The following is an 18799-nucleotide window of genomic DNA, read 5'->3' on the forward strand; positions in this document are numbered from 1 at the left end:
CTCCCTTCAAAACCTAGATCAAGTCCCACTTCTCTATGCAGTCTTTCTTGATTCAGTCCTACACCTAGAAATAATCATCAATTTCTTATGCCTTTGCATGTCTTAAACCCCATCCCATTCCTATAATAATAAATAATATTTGTATGAGCAATGTAATCTCATTTGAGGCTTACAACCTTTTGGTGAATAGGTATTATTGTCCCCATTTATGAAGCTCAGAGAGATGACATAGATGTGCAGCTTTTCACTGTACCTGGGCTTTATACCCTTTCAGCTCTCAGTAACACTTGTCAAAACCAAGTTGAACAGAGCTCTTTTTGGAGCTTATGATCAACTCCATCTAGGGTGAGACATTGAAGGAAGATTTTAGTGGGAAAGAAGGCAAATATAGTCCAGGTATTCAAGGCTTTAATTAAAATAATTAGTAGGAAGACCAATTGAGATCTCAGTTGACTTAGACTTGGGAAACCCAGATGACCTGTATATCACTGAGACTTTTTAGGCATCTTATATTTCTAAGATTTTTATTGTCTTTTTTTAAAAAAATTGTATTTCTAATGAAAATTTTCCAATATTGCTTCAATTAATAAATGAAACACTACTAGCATTTAAGAGTGAACTATATTTAATTATTATTAGATTTGTTATTCCTTTCTATGCCTTTAAAAAGAATCATGTAAGTGATTTCCACCAATCTGTTATAATTTATTAGAATTACTCATTATGTTATTACTGGAAATGCAATCTACGTATCAGGAATCATCAATCAACAAAGATTTATTGCTTGTCTCCTAAGTGGCACTGTATGAGGCACTATATAAGGTGTTAGGAATTCAAATACAAAGAATTAATCTTCCCTACTCTCAAGGAATAGTTAAATTGGGATTTTTGTAACTACATGCAGAATAAAGTTGAAGAGAATATATATAAATATGGTATAGTTGGGGGTGCTGGGCCTTGGGTGCATGAGGAAGGGCCTTATATCAGAGATAGTGCTTGAACTACATGTAGAAGAAAAAGAGGGACTCTGCTGCAGAAGCAAAGAAGTGGGATCCAAGTTTTGGGGACAGTCCATAAACAGATATAATTATGGAGAGCAGAGTGATGTGTGGGAGGAACACAAAAAATTCCAGTTGGTCTAGCTCATAGAGTGAGTGTTTTACAGTTATGTTCAATGTGGTTGAAAAGGTAGATTGTAGGTGGTGAAAGTCTTTAAAATGTAAGCAGATGAGCTGATGTTTGATCTCAGAGACAATAGGGAGCCACTGGAAGTTCTTAAGCAGTGGAATGACACAACCAAATCTGTGCTTAAGGAAAATCACTCATAATAGCATGTGCGAGGTGGACTGGAATAGTCAGTGACTTGAGGTAAGGTGACCACTTCAGAGTCTATTGCAATAATCCAGGGGTTGAGAGCCTGAACTAAGGTGATGACTATGTGAATAGTGAAAAGAGACTTGAGGAGAGAGAGTTTGGGGAGATAGAAATGGTGAGATTTGGCCATTGGCTAGATATAATGGAGTGAGGGAAAGGGATGAGTTGAGGATAACATACTATGAATGTAGGAGACTTGAAAATGGGGGAAATTTGGAATAAAGGAAGGTTGAGGGGAAAGATGAGCTCCATTTTGGACTTGGTAGGTTTTACATGTCTCTGAACTTCCATATTGGACTCTGAACTATCCAATGGGCAATTAAAATTGGTGGTGCGAAACTGACTTTCAAGGGAGATACTGGGGCTTGATATGTAGATCTGGGAGTCATCAACATAAAGAGAACAACTGAACCTATGGAAATTGTTAAGGTTACCAATCAATCAATTAATCCATCCATCACAATTTATATTACTATGTGCTTCACACTGTACTAAGCTAAGCTGCTGCTGCTGCTGCTGCTGCTATTGTTGCTGCTGCTGCTGCTGGTAGTAGTGAAGAAGAAACTGGGGAAAAGAGATGAGAGTGGGAAATAATATCAAGTGGTTTTGAAATGAAGAGAAGAGGAAAAGGAGGAACTCATAGAGAGTGACTTCAATTTTATCATTTTTTTTTTCTGAGGCAATTGGGGTTAAGTGACTTGGCCAGGCTCACACAGCTAGGACATGGTTAGTGTCTGAAGCCAAATTTGAATTTAGGTCCTCCTGTCTTCAGGGCTGGTGCTTTATTCACTGCACCACCTAACTGCCTCAAGAAGTAAGACTCTTATCAGAAAGAGTGAGATATGAGAGACTTGAAACAGGAATAAAACATTTAAAATAGCTTTTGCAGGGAGTAAAAAGGGAATCAAATAGGGAACAATAACAGGATTATCATATTAAATGAGGGCCCAATTAAAGATGGATAGAATGAATTTTATAATGTATTTCATCAGCATCATTCAGTGACTTTCTCCAGCTCCATTTAGCAGCCCATAAAGAAAAGGAAAAGAGCCCAAAGGTGTGGGGCAATCCAGGGATGAGGTCTGGTAAAGGATGGGAGGGCTAGGAAGACCAGAGTTCAAGTCCTATCTACATTTGTAGAGGGAGTTTCCTGCTCCAAGAATTCTCTTTGTCAATGAAATCATGGGTTGGGTCCTTATGCTCTTCTGATTTAGAACTCTGACTGATCTCATTAATAAAACACTCCCTGGAAATGAGACAGCTTTGAAAGCATCAAGACTAATAAGACAAATGGCATAATTAATAATAGTATATTGGGTGAATGGATTGTCATGGATAGAAATGTTATCACCATCATAATAACAGTGCAGGTAAAAAAAAGTCTAGGAATTGGATTCTCTTGTTAAAGTAAAGAAGATATATTTTGGAAACAATTAGAATAGCACAGTGAATAGAGTACCAGCTCTGAAGTCAGGAAGCCTTGAGCTCAAATCTGGTCTCAGACACTTAACACTTTCTAATGTCATTTAACCCCAATTGCCTTGCCAAAAAAGAGAAGAAAGAAAATTATATATATATAGGCTAATAGTAAAAAGAGCATTGGGTTTAGAGTTAGAAGATAAGGCTTCAATCCCAGTCCTGTCACTTACTACCGTACCTAAGAGGCTTTCCTTCCCCTCTCTAAGCCTGAGTCATCTTTAAAATGAGAGGCTGGCTTTAGATAAACCTGGGGTTCCTTCCTTCTCTGCCATTCCATGAGCTTCAGCTCTTCTGATTTTGGGTCTTCTTCCTGCTCCCACATTTGCTCTAGGCTTCTAAGAATGGCCTGTGTCCTGCCTGCTTCAGAACCATTTGAGTTATCGTCCCTGAATCGAGGAATGCTTCCCTTGCCCAGGTCTAGCTCTGTTCTCACCTGGCTCCTGTTGCCGCCCTCGAGTGCCATGTCATTCTTCTGTGAGGGTGACAATCTCCTGCTCACTGTGACGCTACTGTCCTTTCTCTGTCTTTGGATCCACAGCTCCTTCCTGGACACTGGTGCGGCTTGTTGGTGGGCGCAGCAGCCATGAGGGCCGAGTGGAACTTTACCATGCGGGGCAGTGGGGCACAGTGTGCGATGACCAGTGGGATGACGCGGATGCTGAAGTGGTCTGCCGCCAGCTTGGCCTGAGGTTTGGCTCCTTGCTTTCCTTGTTTGTTCATTTGTATGTTGGAAATTCAAATCCAAGGGCTATCCTTTTCCAATCTGCTACAAAAGACCAGATTCACAGATCCATGAGATCATCTGGTCCAATCTTATTTTATAGGCGAGGAAGCTAAGGTCGAGGGAAGGATCATGACTTGTCCATGTTCACACAGTATGCACATTGCATTTGAGGCATTTGAACTATGACCTTCTGACACACATTGCCCCCTTTGTTCCTTGTGCTGCACTCGCTGGCCTTTGGATTGCATGAAGGGGTACTTTTCTCTGTGTCTTTTCTGAAATCAGACTTTCTCTAGGCCCCTGAGAACCATTCCATCTTCCCAAATGAGCTTTCCTGGCTCACATTGGAGTTTGCTCTCTTCTCATACCCATTGAATATGGAGTCTCTCTCTATTTCTTCAAGATGAAGCCCAAGCACCATCTTCTGCTGCTGGAGATCTTTCTTGAAACCTCATTGCAAGTGCTTCTTCCTGATATTTATATCATTTCCATGTATTTGTATTTATTGTCTTTCAAAGTGTTTTGCATGTACTAGATACTTGTTGGCTCCACTCTTAGAATGCAGATTTTTTCTTCTCAGTAGAGATTACTTTTGTCTTTTACTTGGACTCCCCAGTACTCAGAATAGTGGTTGAATCATAGTAGGTGTTTAATAAATGCTTTTTAATGGATGGCTGTTCCTAGCAGCCTCTCATTCCTCCTTCATACTTTGTCAGAATTACCCAGCTCCCTTTTCAGTTCTCTGATTTCTCAGATCTTTTGATCTTTTGTTTCTCTAAACTGGCTCTAAACTAAACTTCTTTTTCTTAATTTCACCATAGCATTAAGTGTAAACATATTTAGCATGCATTCAATTATTCTCACTTCCCAACAGATGGAATTACTCTGAATTCATAGGTGACTTGGGGGTGTAAGGAAGGCTTATTTATCTCTCCTCCCACAGTCATCAAAATATCCATTTTTGCCTTGTTCTCCTAAGTATTATGTGAAAATATTGTCTCCAGGGAGTTTCATGTCCACTGGAAGAAAACAGTAAAAAGAATTTTAAAATATTCAGCTGTATTAACAGCCCAGTGATTGCATGGAAGAACAAATGGTGAGATTCCTTTATGTGGTGAAAATATTTGCGAAAATATTAGTGACTGACTTGTAATTTCAGTGGGGGAGAGGTTTACTTCTTTTCCAATTCAAGGGCAGCACCTCCCCTGCAAGCTGGTTGTTGTTGTTTGTCCTTGGTTCTCAAAGAGAATTGGATTGAAATGATGGAGAGCTGGCAAGGTCACCTGCCTCACTTTCCCCTTCAGAACCCTCTGGGTCCAGTGGCCAGGATGACTGGAGATGGCCCTGGATGCAATGGGAGACCTTGGCCTTTTCAAGCTAAGGAGAGTACTCCATAGTACCTTGAGAGGGCTAGGGACTTGTCAGTGTCTCAGTGCCAGTATGTCAAAGATAGGACTGATGAGATCAATTCTATACCCACTTAGAACTCAGGTTCTAAGAACCTGATTACTTTCTTATCAATCAATCATTCCACAACATTTATTAAGCACTTGCTGGGCACCAAGACTTTGCTAAGGCATATAGAAATGAAAGTAAAATAGTCCCTGCTCTCTAAGACCCACCAGCTAAGTGGGGAAGAAGATGAATATGTGTATATATACATCCACAAAAAAATGCCAGATAACCTAGGTGAGGGAGAGGAGGAGGCACAAGTAGCTGGGAGGTTGAGGAAAAGTTTCTTGGAGAAGGTTGTGTTTGAAGTTGCTCCAAAAAGAAAAGAAAGCTTCAGAAAACATTTTGGCCATTATTTTAAGCCACATGTTTCTGAACATTGACAGTAGGTTCTTAATGTTTTAAATGTTTCTTAGAATAAACATGAGGCAGCGCTAGAGGCTGGAATGCAAGCCATTCCTTGGTGCTATTGTCTATCCTTTATCAGGCACCAGACATCTTTCTGAAGCTGTGGGTAATTCTCTCCCCTGATGTCTAAATCCCCTTTAGCTTTTAGAGAATGAGAGGGTCCTTGAGGAACTGCATATAACTCCTAGTGATGAATAGTTGGTCTGATTGTAGGTTATTCATAAAACAAACAAACAACAACAACTAAAAAAAAAAAAAAACTATGGAGGTAGAGAATTTGGATTTTTTAAAAAGCTAAAAAATAAATTAAAAAATGAAAAACAGATTATTTAAAAAACCCAATGCTCTTATTTAAAAAGCAGTTATCAGTCATCCTTGCTATAAAGACTCTGATGTGGGCCCTTCCTTTCTGAGCCTGCTCTTACATTCTGGACTTCAAAATTCTGCCTCTAACACTGTCCCATTTTGGAACTTCCCCCAAATTTCCTCTTGGCTTCTTGACCCTGGAACATCAAATACCTGTGGTCTTCTCAACCTGGAATAACTCTCTATCAGATCTTCTTCTTTTTATACTAGTAAGTTCTTTATGGGTTCTCCTTTTCAGGAAAGATCTCAAGTGGTCCTCATTCCCCTACTATTCCTACTCCTGGTTCCAGATTTTAAAACTATCCCTTTATTGTACTCTTCACCCTCTCCCCCAATTTTCAGGTTTCCTTTGTGTGCTGTCTTAATTAAAATGTAAGCTCCTTAAGCATAGAACCTGTCTTCTTTTGCTTTTATTTGTATCCCTAGCACCTAGCAAAGTGCCAGGCACATAATAGATAGTAGGTGCTTAATAAAAGCTTGTTTTTTTTTTCCCTTTCTTCCTGAAAATTCCCTATTACCTTTAGAATTACCTCTCTATTGGCATTTCACATTGCAGCCCTAACTTACTTTCCCAGCTTTACTAAGCATTATTTCTCTCACACACCCTGCAATCCCCACATACAACATCTTTGTCTCTTTATCTCACAAATTAACATCAGTCATCTTTCCTGTTCTGTGACTCACCATTTTACTAGTAAAGGAACTAAGACAGAGAATGTGTAAATGACTTATGAAGATCACACAAGTAATCGGTGTTTGAGGCCACATTTGAACTCAGGTCCCTCTGACCCTAAGTCTAGTGTTCTCTTCACTGTACCATTGGTATGACTTTAAGCAAGTCTCTTAACTTTGTCTAGCCTCAGTTTGACTACCTATAAAATGAGGACTTTTCGGGTCTATTCTAACTCTAGACCTATAATCCTAAATCATTTCCTTTCCTTGGGCCTCAGTTTTCTCCTCTGTTAAATGAGAACATTGAATAAAATGTCCTCTCTTCCAGCTTTTGCTTTGTGACCCTCTAAAATTCCCAACTTTCATTCCAATAAACCATTATAGAAATTAGATTCAGTGTTATGAGGGTTATGTGATGTTGAACAGATCATTTTCACTTCTGGGCCTTGACTTCCTTTCCTGTAAAATGAAGGAGTCAGAATCAACCAGATAATTGTGACCCTGATCAAATCACTTAATTTCTCTGAATCTCAGGATTTTTTTATTTATAAAATGAGAGGATTTAATTCCTTGACAAATATCCCTGCCAGTCCTCATCTATGAACCTTTGATGCTATGATCCCTGAATCTGTCCCAAATCTACAGCATCTGGTGCTTAGATAAGTTTAGGATAAATATAACCAGGAGGTACTAGAGCCAGGGTGTACCATCTCCTGAAAGCCCATTGTTAAGATGACAATGTGAGCATTTACATCTGGGACGTCATCAGCAAAGGCTAGAAATAAGGGCTTGGTTTCTAATTTTGTTGACGATCTAAACTTAAAAAGGTGATAGAAGGATTTTTCTGTCTCGATATGACTCATCTGGAAATATGTGAAAAAATGAACACACATGTATAACCTAAAAAAATTAAAAATTAAGTAAAATTTAAAATAAAAAAAGAAAGTGATGGAAGAAATATATGTTGTATGTACATTTTGGGGGAAAGTCAATTGTTAAACATTTACCATCACAACCCTGAATATAATTAAGAATTATTAAATACTAGGAAAAGTAAAATTCATTACACTAAGAGATGGTAATATCTTAGAATATAAATATTAATGTTAACACTTATATAGCACTTTGAAGTTTACAAAGTGCTTTACTTATGTTACCTCATTTGATCCTCATAACTACTTTATATGAAGTAGATATTATTGTTGTCTTCAATTTACAGGTAAGGAAATTGAGGGTGGGGAAGGTTAAGTAACTTTCCAGCGTTACATAGCTGGTTAGGTGTCTGAAACAGAAGCAGATCTTCTGTACTCCAAGTCTTTTACTCTATTCAGTACACCACCAGATTACTCCAGTGGAATGTAGTCCTGTTAAATGAGGACGTGTGAACAAATGCCATAAACCTTTACAACAAACATCCAGGACCCTTCTTCTGCACATGATCGATGTCTCTGTCAAAAACACTGTTGCTTGAGCACATGCCTAGGTCACCTTTGTAATTCTTGATTGTTTTGTTTGTTGGTTGATTTAGTGGGGTTGCCAAAGCATGGTCCCGGGCCCATTTTGGGCAAGGATCAGGCTCCATCATATTGGATGAAGTACAATGTACAGGAAATGAGCTTTCCTTAGAGGAGTGTCCCAAGAGTTCCTGGAGAGAACACAACTGTGACCACCGGGAGGATGCGGGGGTCTCATGCACCCCTCTAACAGGTATGCAGGCCAGCAATGGCGAGCCAAGTTTCACCACTTGATACCATCCTTGTTCCTCCCACCCCTTCTCATCAAACATGGGAGAAAACAAATCTTCCAATAATCTATGCATAAAAGTAAGTTTTGATTGGTCCAACAGGCTACTGTATCTGTTTTTCTGGCCAGGAAATTAGTTGGTTTTGGGGTTCAAAGGAAGTCAGTTTTTTTAAGATGGCAACTGTTATTTCAATTTTAACTCTGCATTTAACACAGTATCCTGCTTGTAGTAAGCCCTTAGTATTGACTTATCAAACTGGACGAGATTGAAGGGCATATTATTACTTTGTTGCATGCTGAACAAACAACACCAAAGAGCAGTGTTATTAATTATAATAATGTTCATTCATCTGCTCCCATGTGTTAAAAGGCAGATCTTAGACCCTCCAGTAGGACTTTTGCCTTCAGAGAAATAGTAGGTAGACTTCGGTAGGAGCCTAATTTCCACATTCACTGAGTAACAGCTGATAGCAGATGACTCTTCCCTTGGTGACCTCATTAGCACCCATGTGTTCAGTTATAATCTCCAACATGTTAATTTCCAGACTCCATATTCCTGGTCTCTCTCCTAGGATCTAGTCTAATGTCATTAACTGCCTATTGGACAACACAGACACATCTCAGAGTCAATGAGTGAGAAGCAGAGTTCATTCTCTATTTCTCTAGATATGCTTCTCTTCCAAACTTCCCCTATGTCTGTCAAGGGTACCACCATCATTCCCCTCCCTGAAGTTAGCTACCATGGTCTTCTTTTTGACTCCTCACTCTCCATATATCTAGTCAGTTAATAAATCTCATTCCTTCCTCCACACTTTTTTCTCATATTAGAAGCAATGAGATAGCACAGTGGACAGAGTCCTGGTCCTGAAATAATAAACCCTGAATTCAAATCCTGTGTAATCTGGAAAATCATTTAATATTTCTTAGCCTTAGTTTCCTTCCCTGTAAAATGGGGTAATAATAGCCTCTATCTCACAAAGTTATTGTGGGGATAAAATGAGATAATTGTAAAGCAATTTGCCAGCACTGAAGCACTATATAAATGCTAGTCATTTATTATTATTATTTTTTATTATGTCTCCTCTTCCCAACTTACATAGTTACCATTATAATTCAGTTCTTCATCACCTCTTACCTGAATTATTGAAGTTGCCTCTAATTTTGTCTCTGTACCTCTAGTCATTCAGTCAACAAAAATTTATTAAGCACCTACTATATGTCAGGCATTATGCTAAATGTTGGGGCTAGAAAGAATGGCAAAAGATAATCCCTGCCTTTGAAGAACTCACAGTCTAATGAGGGAAAACTTTCAATCTTCCCTGTTCAATCCATTTTCCACACAGATATCAAAGGGGTTTTTCCAAAGTTCAAGTCTGCCTATGTCATCCCCTTATCAATCAATTCTAGTGGCTATCTATTTCTCCTTGGAACAAACATAAACCCCAGTTTTTGACATGTAGAGCTCTTCACCACATGTCCCCTTTCTCCTTTTCCAGCCTTCTTACTCTCTGTGACTCAGCCAAACATACTGATCTCCTTGCAGTTCCTCACACTATCCATTTCCTCCATGTTTTTACACTGATTGTTGCTGTGCTTGGAATATATTTCCTCTTTTATCTTTCTCTTGAATCTCCAATTTCCTTCAAAACTGAGCTCGAGCCATCTTCTCCAGTTGATTTTTTTCTGGTCCCCTACCTTCACTACTCCAGCTTCTAGTGTCTCTCACAACCCAAGGTTGCCTTGTTTCTGCTTTGCATGTGTTCTATCAATATTATGTTTGAATAGTTCTGTGCCCCTCACCCTATCTCCTATTAAAATATATCAACTCTCTAGAGTAGGGGATGGGTTTGCTTTTATCTTTTTATTATCATTCCTTACACAATGCCTGGTCCTTAATGTATACTTAATAAATGCTGATTGTTAATAGCTCATTTTGACTCCGGCCAACTAGGATCACTGTACTTAGAGCACCAAGGGAGGTCCTTGAGTTTAAACCCCTACTTAAAAATGAGAAAACTAAGAACTGAACAGGTAAGGTGACTCATCTACAGTCACTCAGTTTGTAAGGGACAGAGTCATTATCATAGACTAGAAGATAATCATAGAGTAGATGGAGCCATTTTCATGCATTCAGGAGACCTAGCTCATAGAGGAAGGAAAAGATAAGCAAGCATTAATTAAGCTCCCATGATGTACCAAAGTATTGAGCTAAGAGTTTTATAATTATGTCACTTGATCCTCATCACAACTTTGGAAAAGACATGCTATTATTAACTTTATTTTATTTCATGTTATTTTTGCTGATGCAATTGAGATTAAGTACCTTGCCCAGGGTCACATAGATAGGAAGTCTTAAATGTCTGAGACAAGATTTGAACTCAGGTCTTCCTGACTTTGGGGCAAGTGCTCCATCCACTGCGCCACCTACCTGCCCCTATTAACTCCACTTTAAAGATGAGGAAACTGCAGTAAATAGAAGTTAAATGACTTGCACAGGGTCTGAGGGCCAGATTTGAACTTAGGACTTCCTGACTCTAGGTTCAGTGCTCTAACCACTGGACCATCTAGCTGCCAGTTCAGGGCCTGGCCCTGGCATTTACCATCTGTGTGAGCACAGAGCTATCAGCTCACCTTTCTGACTCTTGCCTTCCCTATTTGTAAAACACATAGTAATAATCTCTGCCCTCCCCATCTTACAATCTCTGGGGGTAAGTGCTCTACAAAGCTTTAGAGAGGTAGACAAGTAGGAACTTTCATTATTCATAGCAAGCCAAGTATGCCTTTAATGTCACATAAGTGGATGAGCTGAAGGGCAGGTAGGGATCAGCCCAAATCATCAGTGTTATAAAGACTGATGAAAATAATTTGTATGTTGGATGTTTCTAAAACTGTTTTTTTTTCAATCCAATGATGTCTGTTGCTCTAATAAATTGAGCATTTATCCATTTCCTATCCTACATTTAATATTAAGATTTATCACCATCCCAAGAAAAGAGTCTCTTTCATACTATTTCCTCCTTTATTTCTTTCTCTAAAGAAAAGGTGGCCCATCATCTTTGGGAGATTTTCCCGCTTGAGTTCTACTTGAGGCTTTGAGCCTATTTCTTCTCTCCTCCTCCACAAGCTTCCTTCAGAGTTATTTATCTTTCTATTTTTCATCTCCAGTCTCTTCCTATCAACCTACCCCCCTACCTACAAACAAGTCTAGGTCTTCCCCATCCCTAAAAAAGTTTTCATTTGACCCTGCTACTCAAGCATCTTATATTTCTCCTTTGTACCATCAACTCTTGGAAAGAATAGTTACATTTGTCTATACTCACTGAAATGTTGAAGATTATCTTTACATATAATTGGAAAAAAATAAAGTGCTATTAAGTGGACAACACCCATAAGAAAAAAGAAAACCCCAAATAGTGTCATGAAGAATCAAACACAATTGAAAAACTCAACAATAAACTGACCTCCTTGCTTCTAAAAACCTATTTTTCTCTAGTTTATTCTCCCTAAACACAGCTCCAAAATAATCTAAGGCAAGTCTTCAGCATCTCTCTTTTGTTTCTCTGATAAACTATAAGCATTGAAGCCTACAATTAAGGCTCTCCATAATCTGTTTATAACCTAACTTTCCAGACTTATTTCTCCTTCCTCTTCTTCACTCAATCTATATTTCAACCAAACTACATTGTTCCTCAACAAGTAATGTTTAGCCTTATTGCTTTGCCATAGGCTGTGTCCCATACCTGGAATGCATTCCCTCCTTGCAACCACTTCTCAGAATATTTGTCAGGTGTTATCTTCTACTTGAATCCTTCCCTTAATCATCCCTAATCTCTCCATCACTGTTTTCTTTGTATAATGTTTTTAAGTACTAGTGTGAACTGAGAGCTAGACAGAGACTGGGCCCATTTATATGAAGTGATTCTTCCTAATTTAGGGAGAGTAATAGAATTTCCTCCACACCTACATGGAAGAGAAGACATGTTAACTCTGAAGATAGACAAGAATGGCAGTGATGCAGGGAAATTGGGGGCCAAGATAGAGAAGAGATCCATATATTTTATTGAACTTACATTGAGCTTTATATGCTAGGTTCAAGCATGGACCTTTGCTTTTCTACTGCAATCAGAAGGTCTCAAGGAACTGAGGACATTTTGATGTAGAGAAGGGATAGCCTAGAGACTTTTAGCACCAATCAAAGAGCAACAAGTGTCTCTTGGTGAGACTAGGATAAGGTGGTACTGCTTTCTGATTTGAACACTCTTGTTAATAGAAAAGGGCATAAAATAAATCGTTGTGAATGGGAAAAGACAAACATCCAAAATGAAGATGGTCCAAATGTGAAGTGTCCTAACACGTAATTTACATACAAATTATATGAAAAATTCAGAGATGTAACTAGATAATTCTAATACATAGAATTGTTTGGGAATTATAGGTAAATTGAATATTGTCAAGTTGTTGTTGATAGAAAAGTGGATTTTGGTTTCTCTCTATAAGGTTAAAGTGAGTCATTTCTCAGAAGAAACCCAGCTTTAGATCAGTAGGCCTGATTGACAGAAGATCTTTGAGAGTCAAGACTAGACCTCTGAACAGATGCAAGAAGAATCCTCAGCACTAGGATATAACAAGACCTAAGATCTTATACTGTCACTTACTTCTGAGAAAACCTGATTGAAGGAGAAGCTTTGCTACTAGGCAGAGCTGATTGGAGAAAGATCTACTTTTGCCTTTTCCTACAGTGGCTCAAAAGAGAGAATCCAACCAAGGAAGCAGACTTGGAAGAGGGCTGGAGTCTTCTAGCTGAGATTTTTGTTTTACTGAGTGTAGGCATGCTCAGCAGGGCCAAAGAGGAGCGTCCTGAGGTAGTCAACAGAGCAGGGCACAGAAGCTTAGCAAAGGAATGTCCCTGTCCATCAGTGAATGGTTGTGCAAACTGTTCCCGAGGGCACCAGGACACCAAGGTACCAAGATTTGAGCAACCCAGAATTAAGTCCTTCCAGGAATGTGTGGTCCCTATGTGCTGTGGTTTTCTAAGTTTATATATACTTCCCACCATGAATACTGTGTACATTAGTGGAAGAGCTTTTCCCCAAGTTCACTGGTGGAATGTTATGAGTGGATTACTCTCATTTTGTAAATTTAGTTTAGCAAATTTTTGGGATTAATGTTGTCATCTTGGATGATTTGTTAAGTGGAAAAAATTCCAGTGGAGGCTCGAAAGCTATAATTGCAAGCAAAAATTTATAGTTCCTTTTATACTAGAATTATCTCCTGAAGACTCAAAGTGAGTTGTAGTGGTGTGGCCATCTCCCCATGCAAACCCCAATTTGCCAGTACAGGAAAGATAAACAAACCAAGCTAGAGAAAAGAGTGGGGATGGTCAGATTCTGGGTCTCACACCCATGCTATGCTCACACTAGCTTGGGTTCTCCTTGCATTTTTCTGGGAAAAGAGACTCACTCTGTTCTTATCTTTCTTCATCTATTTTTACTTTTCCATCCTGAAAAGGATAGGGGACAGAGGGAGAAAAGAAAGAATGGATTGTAAATAGGCAATATACAATTTCCCCACAGTCCTCAAATAGTTTCTAGGTATTAGTATTATACAGCTAACCATTTCTAAAGTTCTCATATCACTTGTTTCAGCTGCAGAATGAGCAGGCTGATTATTATTTCTTTAAATTGATATTTTGGGTTCCTTGCTACATATTTGAACTTGAATTAAAAGTCCATCCCTCATGGAGATGGGAGACCTCTAGGTTTGTAAAATGCATGTTTTTTTTTTAACTTTTTCAAAATATTGGTAGATTATGTTGATTTTTTTTCTTTTCTTTTCTTTTCTTTTTTTTTTTTGTCTTAGAAAATACTATATGTTATATGGTGTGGTTCTGGGAGGGGGAGAGAGAAGGATATTGTGGAAAGCTATGATAATATAAAAAACCCCAAAAGAATGTTAATAAAAGGTTGTTTTTTTTTTTTAAGAAAATAGCTAGTAAGTGTGTGCTATACTGAGAAACTGGAAAGGAAGACAAACTTGGAAGAGAAAAATTTGAATTATTGAGGTTTTGTAAGTCAGATGTGTATTTTGCCAATGAAAAGTACAGGTTTGGAGATACCCATTTAATAGAGATGAGAACTTACTAATTAGTTTTTAATGATTTTTGAGAAACTGAGGAAGAAAAATCCTTGTGATGATATCTTTAGAAGATTTGAGCTCATATAAATATGGAGGTGGGAAAGCAGATTGACCTAAACAGCCATTTTCCCCCTTCCCACTGAAAGGCTGTATTCGATGCTTGTAAATGGAAAACCTAGAGTGGAAGTGAGTTCCCACAGCCTTTAGACTTGGGCCCAGACACGGGGGATTTGACAGCTAGGCCTTCCTTGCTTGCCAGTGCCACCTAATGGTTCCCCTTGTATTATATTTATGTATATACATGTTGGATCCTACTAGAAGAATTACCCCCTTGAGACCCAGAATATTTTTATTGTGTCTTCATATACTCAGTGACTACAAGTTGTAGAATACGAAAGGTCTGAAGATTTCAAATTTAGGCTCACCCAAAGGATGACTGAGAAACAGGTGGTGGGATTGTGGAATCCGTGATATGTTGCCAGTCAAGAATTGCTTAAGACAAGAGGTTTAAAGAGAGTTTAGGTTGGAAAAAGAGATTTTTTTTGATATAGAGAAATGAATAACCAATGAATTGCCATTAGGCTCCAGTATTATTCCTACCATAACAATAGAACTAGAAGAAGGACCCTGTCTCCCTGACACAATCCCCTCAGGACCTGGAAGTGTTCAAAACAGCAAAGCATTGATGGGCTACAATTTTCTTCTCTGGAGAGATTACTAACACTGATGAGATGAAGGATACTTCACGCCTAGAGTAGCGGTGTCTTCTGTACAGTTAATTGATATTTATTGAATTGAATAGAGTTAGAACAACTTAGAAAGTTGTTAGAGTTTTAATCATTTCTTACAAAGTGTTTCTTCTGTCCAAGATTATTGCAAGTTCCATTAAGAGTTCTTTCTGTAATGAGTGCAAAGGATAATGTTGTAAAAAATTACCCAGGCATGGGTTCCGTCAATAAAAAGTTATAATTATGAAAAAAGAGACAAGCATAAAAAGATTTTTAAAAAGGCATGAATATTAAAAAAAGAGTTCTTTCTGTTTATGTGATATTTGTTCAGCATGCTTTTTTGTAAGGCTGCAGTATTCTTCATTTTTGTCCCGTTTATCTCCTGAATATCAAAGATTTCAGATGACCTAATAAAACTATGCATCTCCTGTTTTGTAGCTTGTTGAAAGACTGTTCTTTTTCAATTAAATTGTCATATTGGGGAGCAGTTAGGTGGTGCAGTGGATAGAGCACCAGCCATGAATTTAAATCTGGCCTCAGACACTTAACTCTTTCTAGTTATGTGACTCTGGGCAAGTCACTTAACCCCAATTGCCTCAGTCAAAAAAAATTGTCATATTGGTATGTTCTTTTGGTTCTGTTCATTTTACTTTGCATTAGATCATATGAATTTTCTCATACTTCTGTGAATTGTTCATTGATCATTTTTGTTGCACAATTATATTCAATTTACATTCTTTTTCAATTTACATTTACTTTTTAAAAGCCATGTTTTTTCAATTCTTTGCCACTGTAGTGTTGCTAGAAATATTTTGTTTTATATTGGATCATCATTTCTATTTCTTACCTACTTGGGGTACATATATAATAGTGTGATCATGATATTAAATGTAATAGATAGTGTTGTCACTCCTGGCCCAGGATTTATTTACTGAAGAACAAAGACTTCACTTATACATCATTTGGGGATCTGAGACACAAACAGATGCCTGAGGTTTCTGAGGAATTTCTTGTGACTGCTTTGAAATCCTTCTTTGTTGTGTCTGTCCCTCTCCTTAGAATAATCATTTCTTATCTTGTTCATTTGAAACTTTGAATGATTACTAAACTCCTCTAACTTTTCCCTTTGGAGTAGAAACAGCCTGTGTCTGGGGTTAGGATGGATAAGGACAGAATAAGGAGGATGCAAATTTTCCTTGATTTACGGTTTATTCCTAGGGGGGAAATGTGTAGTTGTCTTAGATCATCTGTAATCTTTGATATTTAGAAGAAGATAAACAAATAGAAAAGACTATCTTATCAGAATCATCATAAGGAGGGAAATGGACCAACAAACAAAGTCAAAAGCTTTCCTTACTTCCTAATACAGGATTGATGAGAACAGGCCTCAGTGACAGGCCTACCCATCTATTTGTGACTAGATGGACAAAACAATTTAATATCTAGCTTTTTCACCCTAAACTGGGGTAGCATGTGAATAAACAAAATTCCTTTAAATCCTTTTGGTGAAATAAAAAGGCCCATTTGGGCTTTCTGGGCAAGGGCCGATTTTTGTTTCTTTCCACAGATGGAACCCTGAGACTAGCAGGTGGAAAGAGCAGTCATGAGGGACGGCTGGAAGTACATTACCGTGGACGATGGGGTACCATCTGTGATGATGGGTGGACAGAGAAGAACAGCCAGGTGGCTTGTCGGCAGCTGGGATTTAAGTAAGAGTTCTTGTTCTTCTTACTGTTGAATGAAACTGGTGAAATTCCCAACCTTTCATTATGGCATGTCTACTCTGAATGATCTCATTAGTAGTAAGAAAACATACATACCCCAAACCAGAGCCCTGGGTTTGGAGGAAAAGCACTGGGTTCAAATTCTGAGTCCTCCTGCTCCTTAGTACCCATGTAATCTTGGGCAAGTCTTTTCTGTCCCCAGGCTTTACCTTTCTTTTCTATGTAAATAAGACTCTTGCATTAAATGATCTGGAAGGAGGAGCCTCTCTCCAAGTCCCAGAATTCTAGAAGAAAAAGTGGAGCAAGAGAACAAGCATATTTATAGAGAGGACATTTTCCCTTTCTTTTGTCCTCTTTCTCTCCCCCTCCCCCCCAAACCCAACATCATTGATCATAAGACTTACTTAATTTCTGGGCCACATTAATACCACTTGTTGGTTTTTCAAGTAACTTCTGGAGTTGCTAACATGACTGGCAGAGATTATTCTAAAAGAGCATCTCCTGTGGCTAGTTCTTGACCACTAAAGGAAATCCTGATGTCACAGAGTTAGAGATAGAGAAGAAGGCAGAATTCACCATTTGATTATACGTTATCCTTGGTCTCAGAATTGGATGATGATGGCCACTTTTGGTTCAGGAAAACAGTTCTCCTTGTCATAAAAGTGACCTTCAGAATTTCCCCTTAGGTTTCCAGTCTGGAAGTCTGAAAGCCATCAGTCATGCTTCTTTGGAAAAATGTTTCATGGCTCACACATTCCAAATTCCTGAATGGGATGAAAATTTTTGAGTGATTTTTGTCTCTTCTTTTTCTGTATCTCCTTGCCTTATGCTTGAAGGATAAATTAGAAATATTTTTTTCAAAGACAATCATTTAAAATGTTATTTCAATAATTGTGCTGAAATTAGTAGCTTGTTAAATAATTTTTCAGTCATGTTCAACTCTTTATGACTCCATTTGGGGTTTTCTTGGCAGAGATCCTGGAGAGGTTTTACATTTCCTTTTCAACTTCATTTCACAGATGAGGAAACTGAGGCAAACAGGGTGAAGTGACATTCATCATCACACTGCTAGTAAATGTCTGAGGCCAGATTTAAATTCAGGGAGATGAGTTTTTATGATTCCTTTAAAATAAAAGGATCTAAATCTGAAACACATTCAATGTGTTAAACATTGTCACTACATAGATCTCAGTTTTTGAAGTCGCCTACTTGGGCACACTCTGAGCAATGGACACAATTTTTCAAGGGTATAGATAGCAGAAACATGACAATCAGACCCATATCTTTTTTTTTTACTTTCTATGCAAAGCCTTTCCTGAGCTTTGCAAGTATTAGTCCCCTTCTTCTCAAATTATCTTATATCTAGGGACTTGACTAGTTGTTTTGACCCTAGTCTTTCCACTGGACTTCAGTGATTCAGGAGGAGAGACTGAGGCTGTTATCTGCACAGCTCTGCCTCACAAATCCAATTCACCACCCTTCTGATGGGTCCTCTTTGGGAACAGAAGACAAATAACAACACATTGTATCTAATTACTTCAATTTTTTTACACATATTCTCCTTACATTTAATCTTTATTTATTTATAGGTTGTGGCCTTCTCTCTGTCCCCTTTAAAAATGTAGACTAGTATAAGTAGGGATTTTTTCATTCTTTATAGTTGTATCTCCAGTTTCTAGAGCTAGGTCTAGAGCATAGAAAGTGATTAATGAGTGCTGCTTTTTGCATTAATTGTTGTCTATTTGCGTTATCTCTTAGCAGAAAAAGAAAGGGAAATTTTTTATAGCTCTAGTGGCTCTGTCTAAATCTGTTCACCTTAGAAAACCAGTACCAAGTCCAAGATTTGAATCCTTCCTCAGACACTTTCTAGCTGTATGATCATCATAAATTCATTTAACAGATTCATAAATCTCTTACTCTGTTTCTTCATCTATAAAATGGGAATGATAATGTCTTTCATAGTTATTCTTTTTTAATAGTATCTTTTTATTTTT

General features: G+C 38.1%; 1 protein-coding gene across 1 annotated transcript in view; it reads left to right on the forward strand.

Annotated features, from left to right (window-relative positions):
- The window catches only part of PRSS12 (serine protease 12), a 96910-nt gene that overhangs the window by 37755 nt on the left and 40356 nt on the right, over positions 1-18799 (forward strand). Inside the window, exons 4-6 of the mRNA XM_051966403.1 lie at positions 3392-3542; positions 8004-8182; positions 16649-16790. Of these exons, the coding sequence (XP_051822363.1) occupies positions 3392-3542; positions 8004-8182; positions 16649-16790 (472 nt within the window). The remainder of the gene's footprint in view (positions 1-3391; positions 3543-8003; positions 8183-16648; positions 16791-18799) is intronic.

The sequence above is a fragment of the Antechinus flavipes genome, chromosome 6 (genome assembly GCF_016432865.1).
Source record: "Antechinus flavipes isolate AdamAnt ecotype Samford, QLD, Australia chromosome 6, AdamAnt_v2, whole genome shotgun sequence".
NCBI lineage: Eukaryota > Metazoa > Chordata > Mammalia > Dasyuromorphia > Dasyuridae > Antechinus > Antechinus flavipes.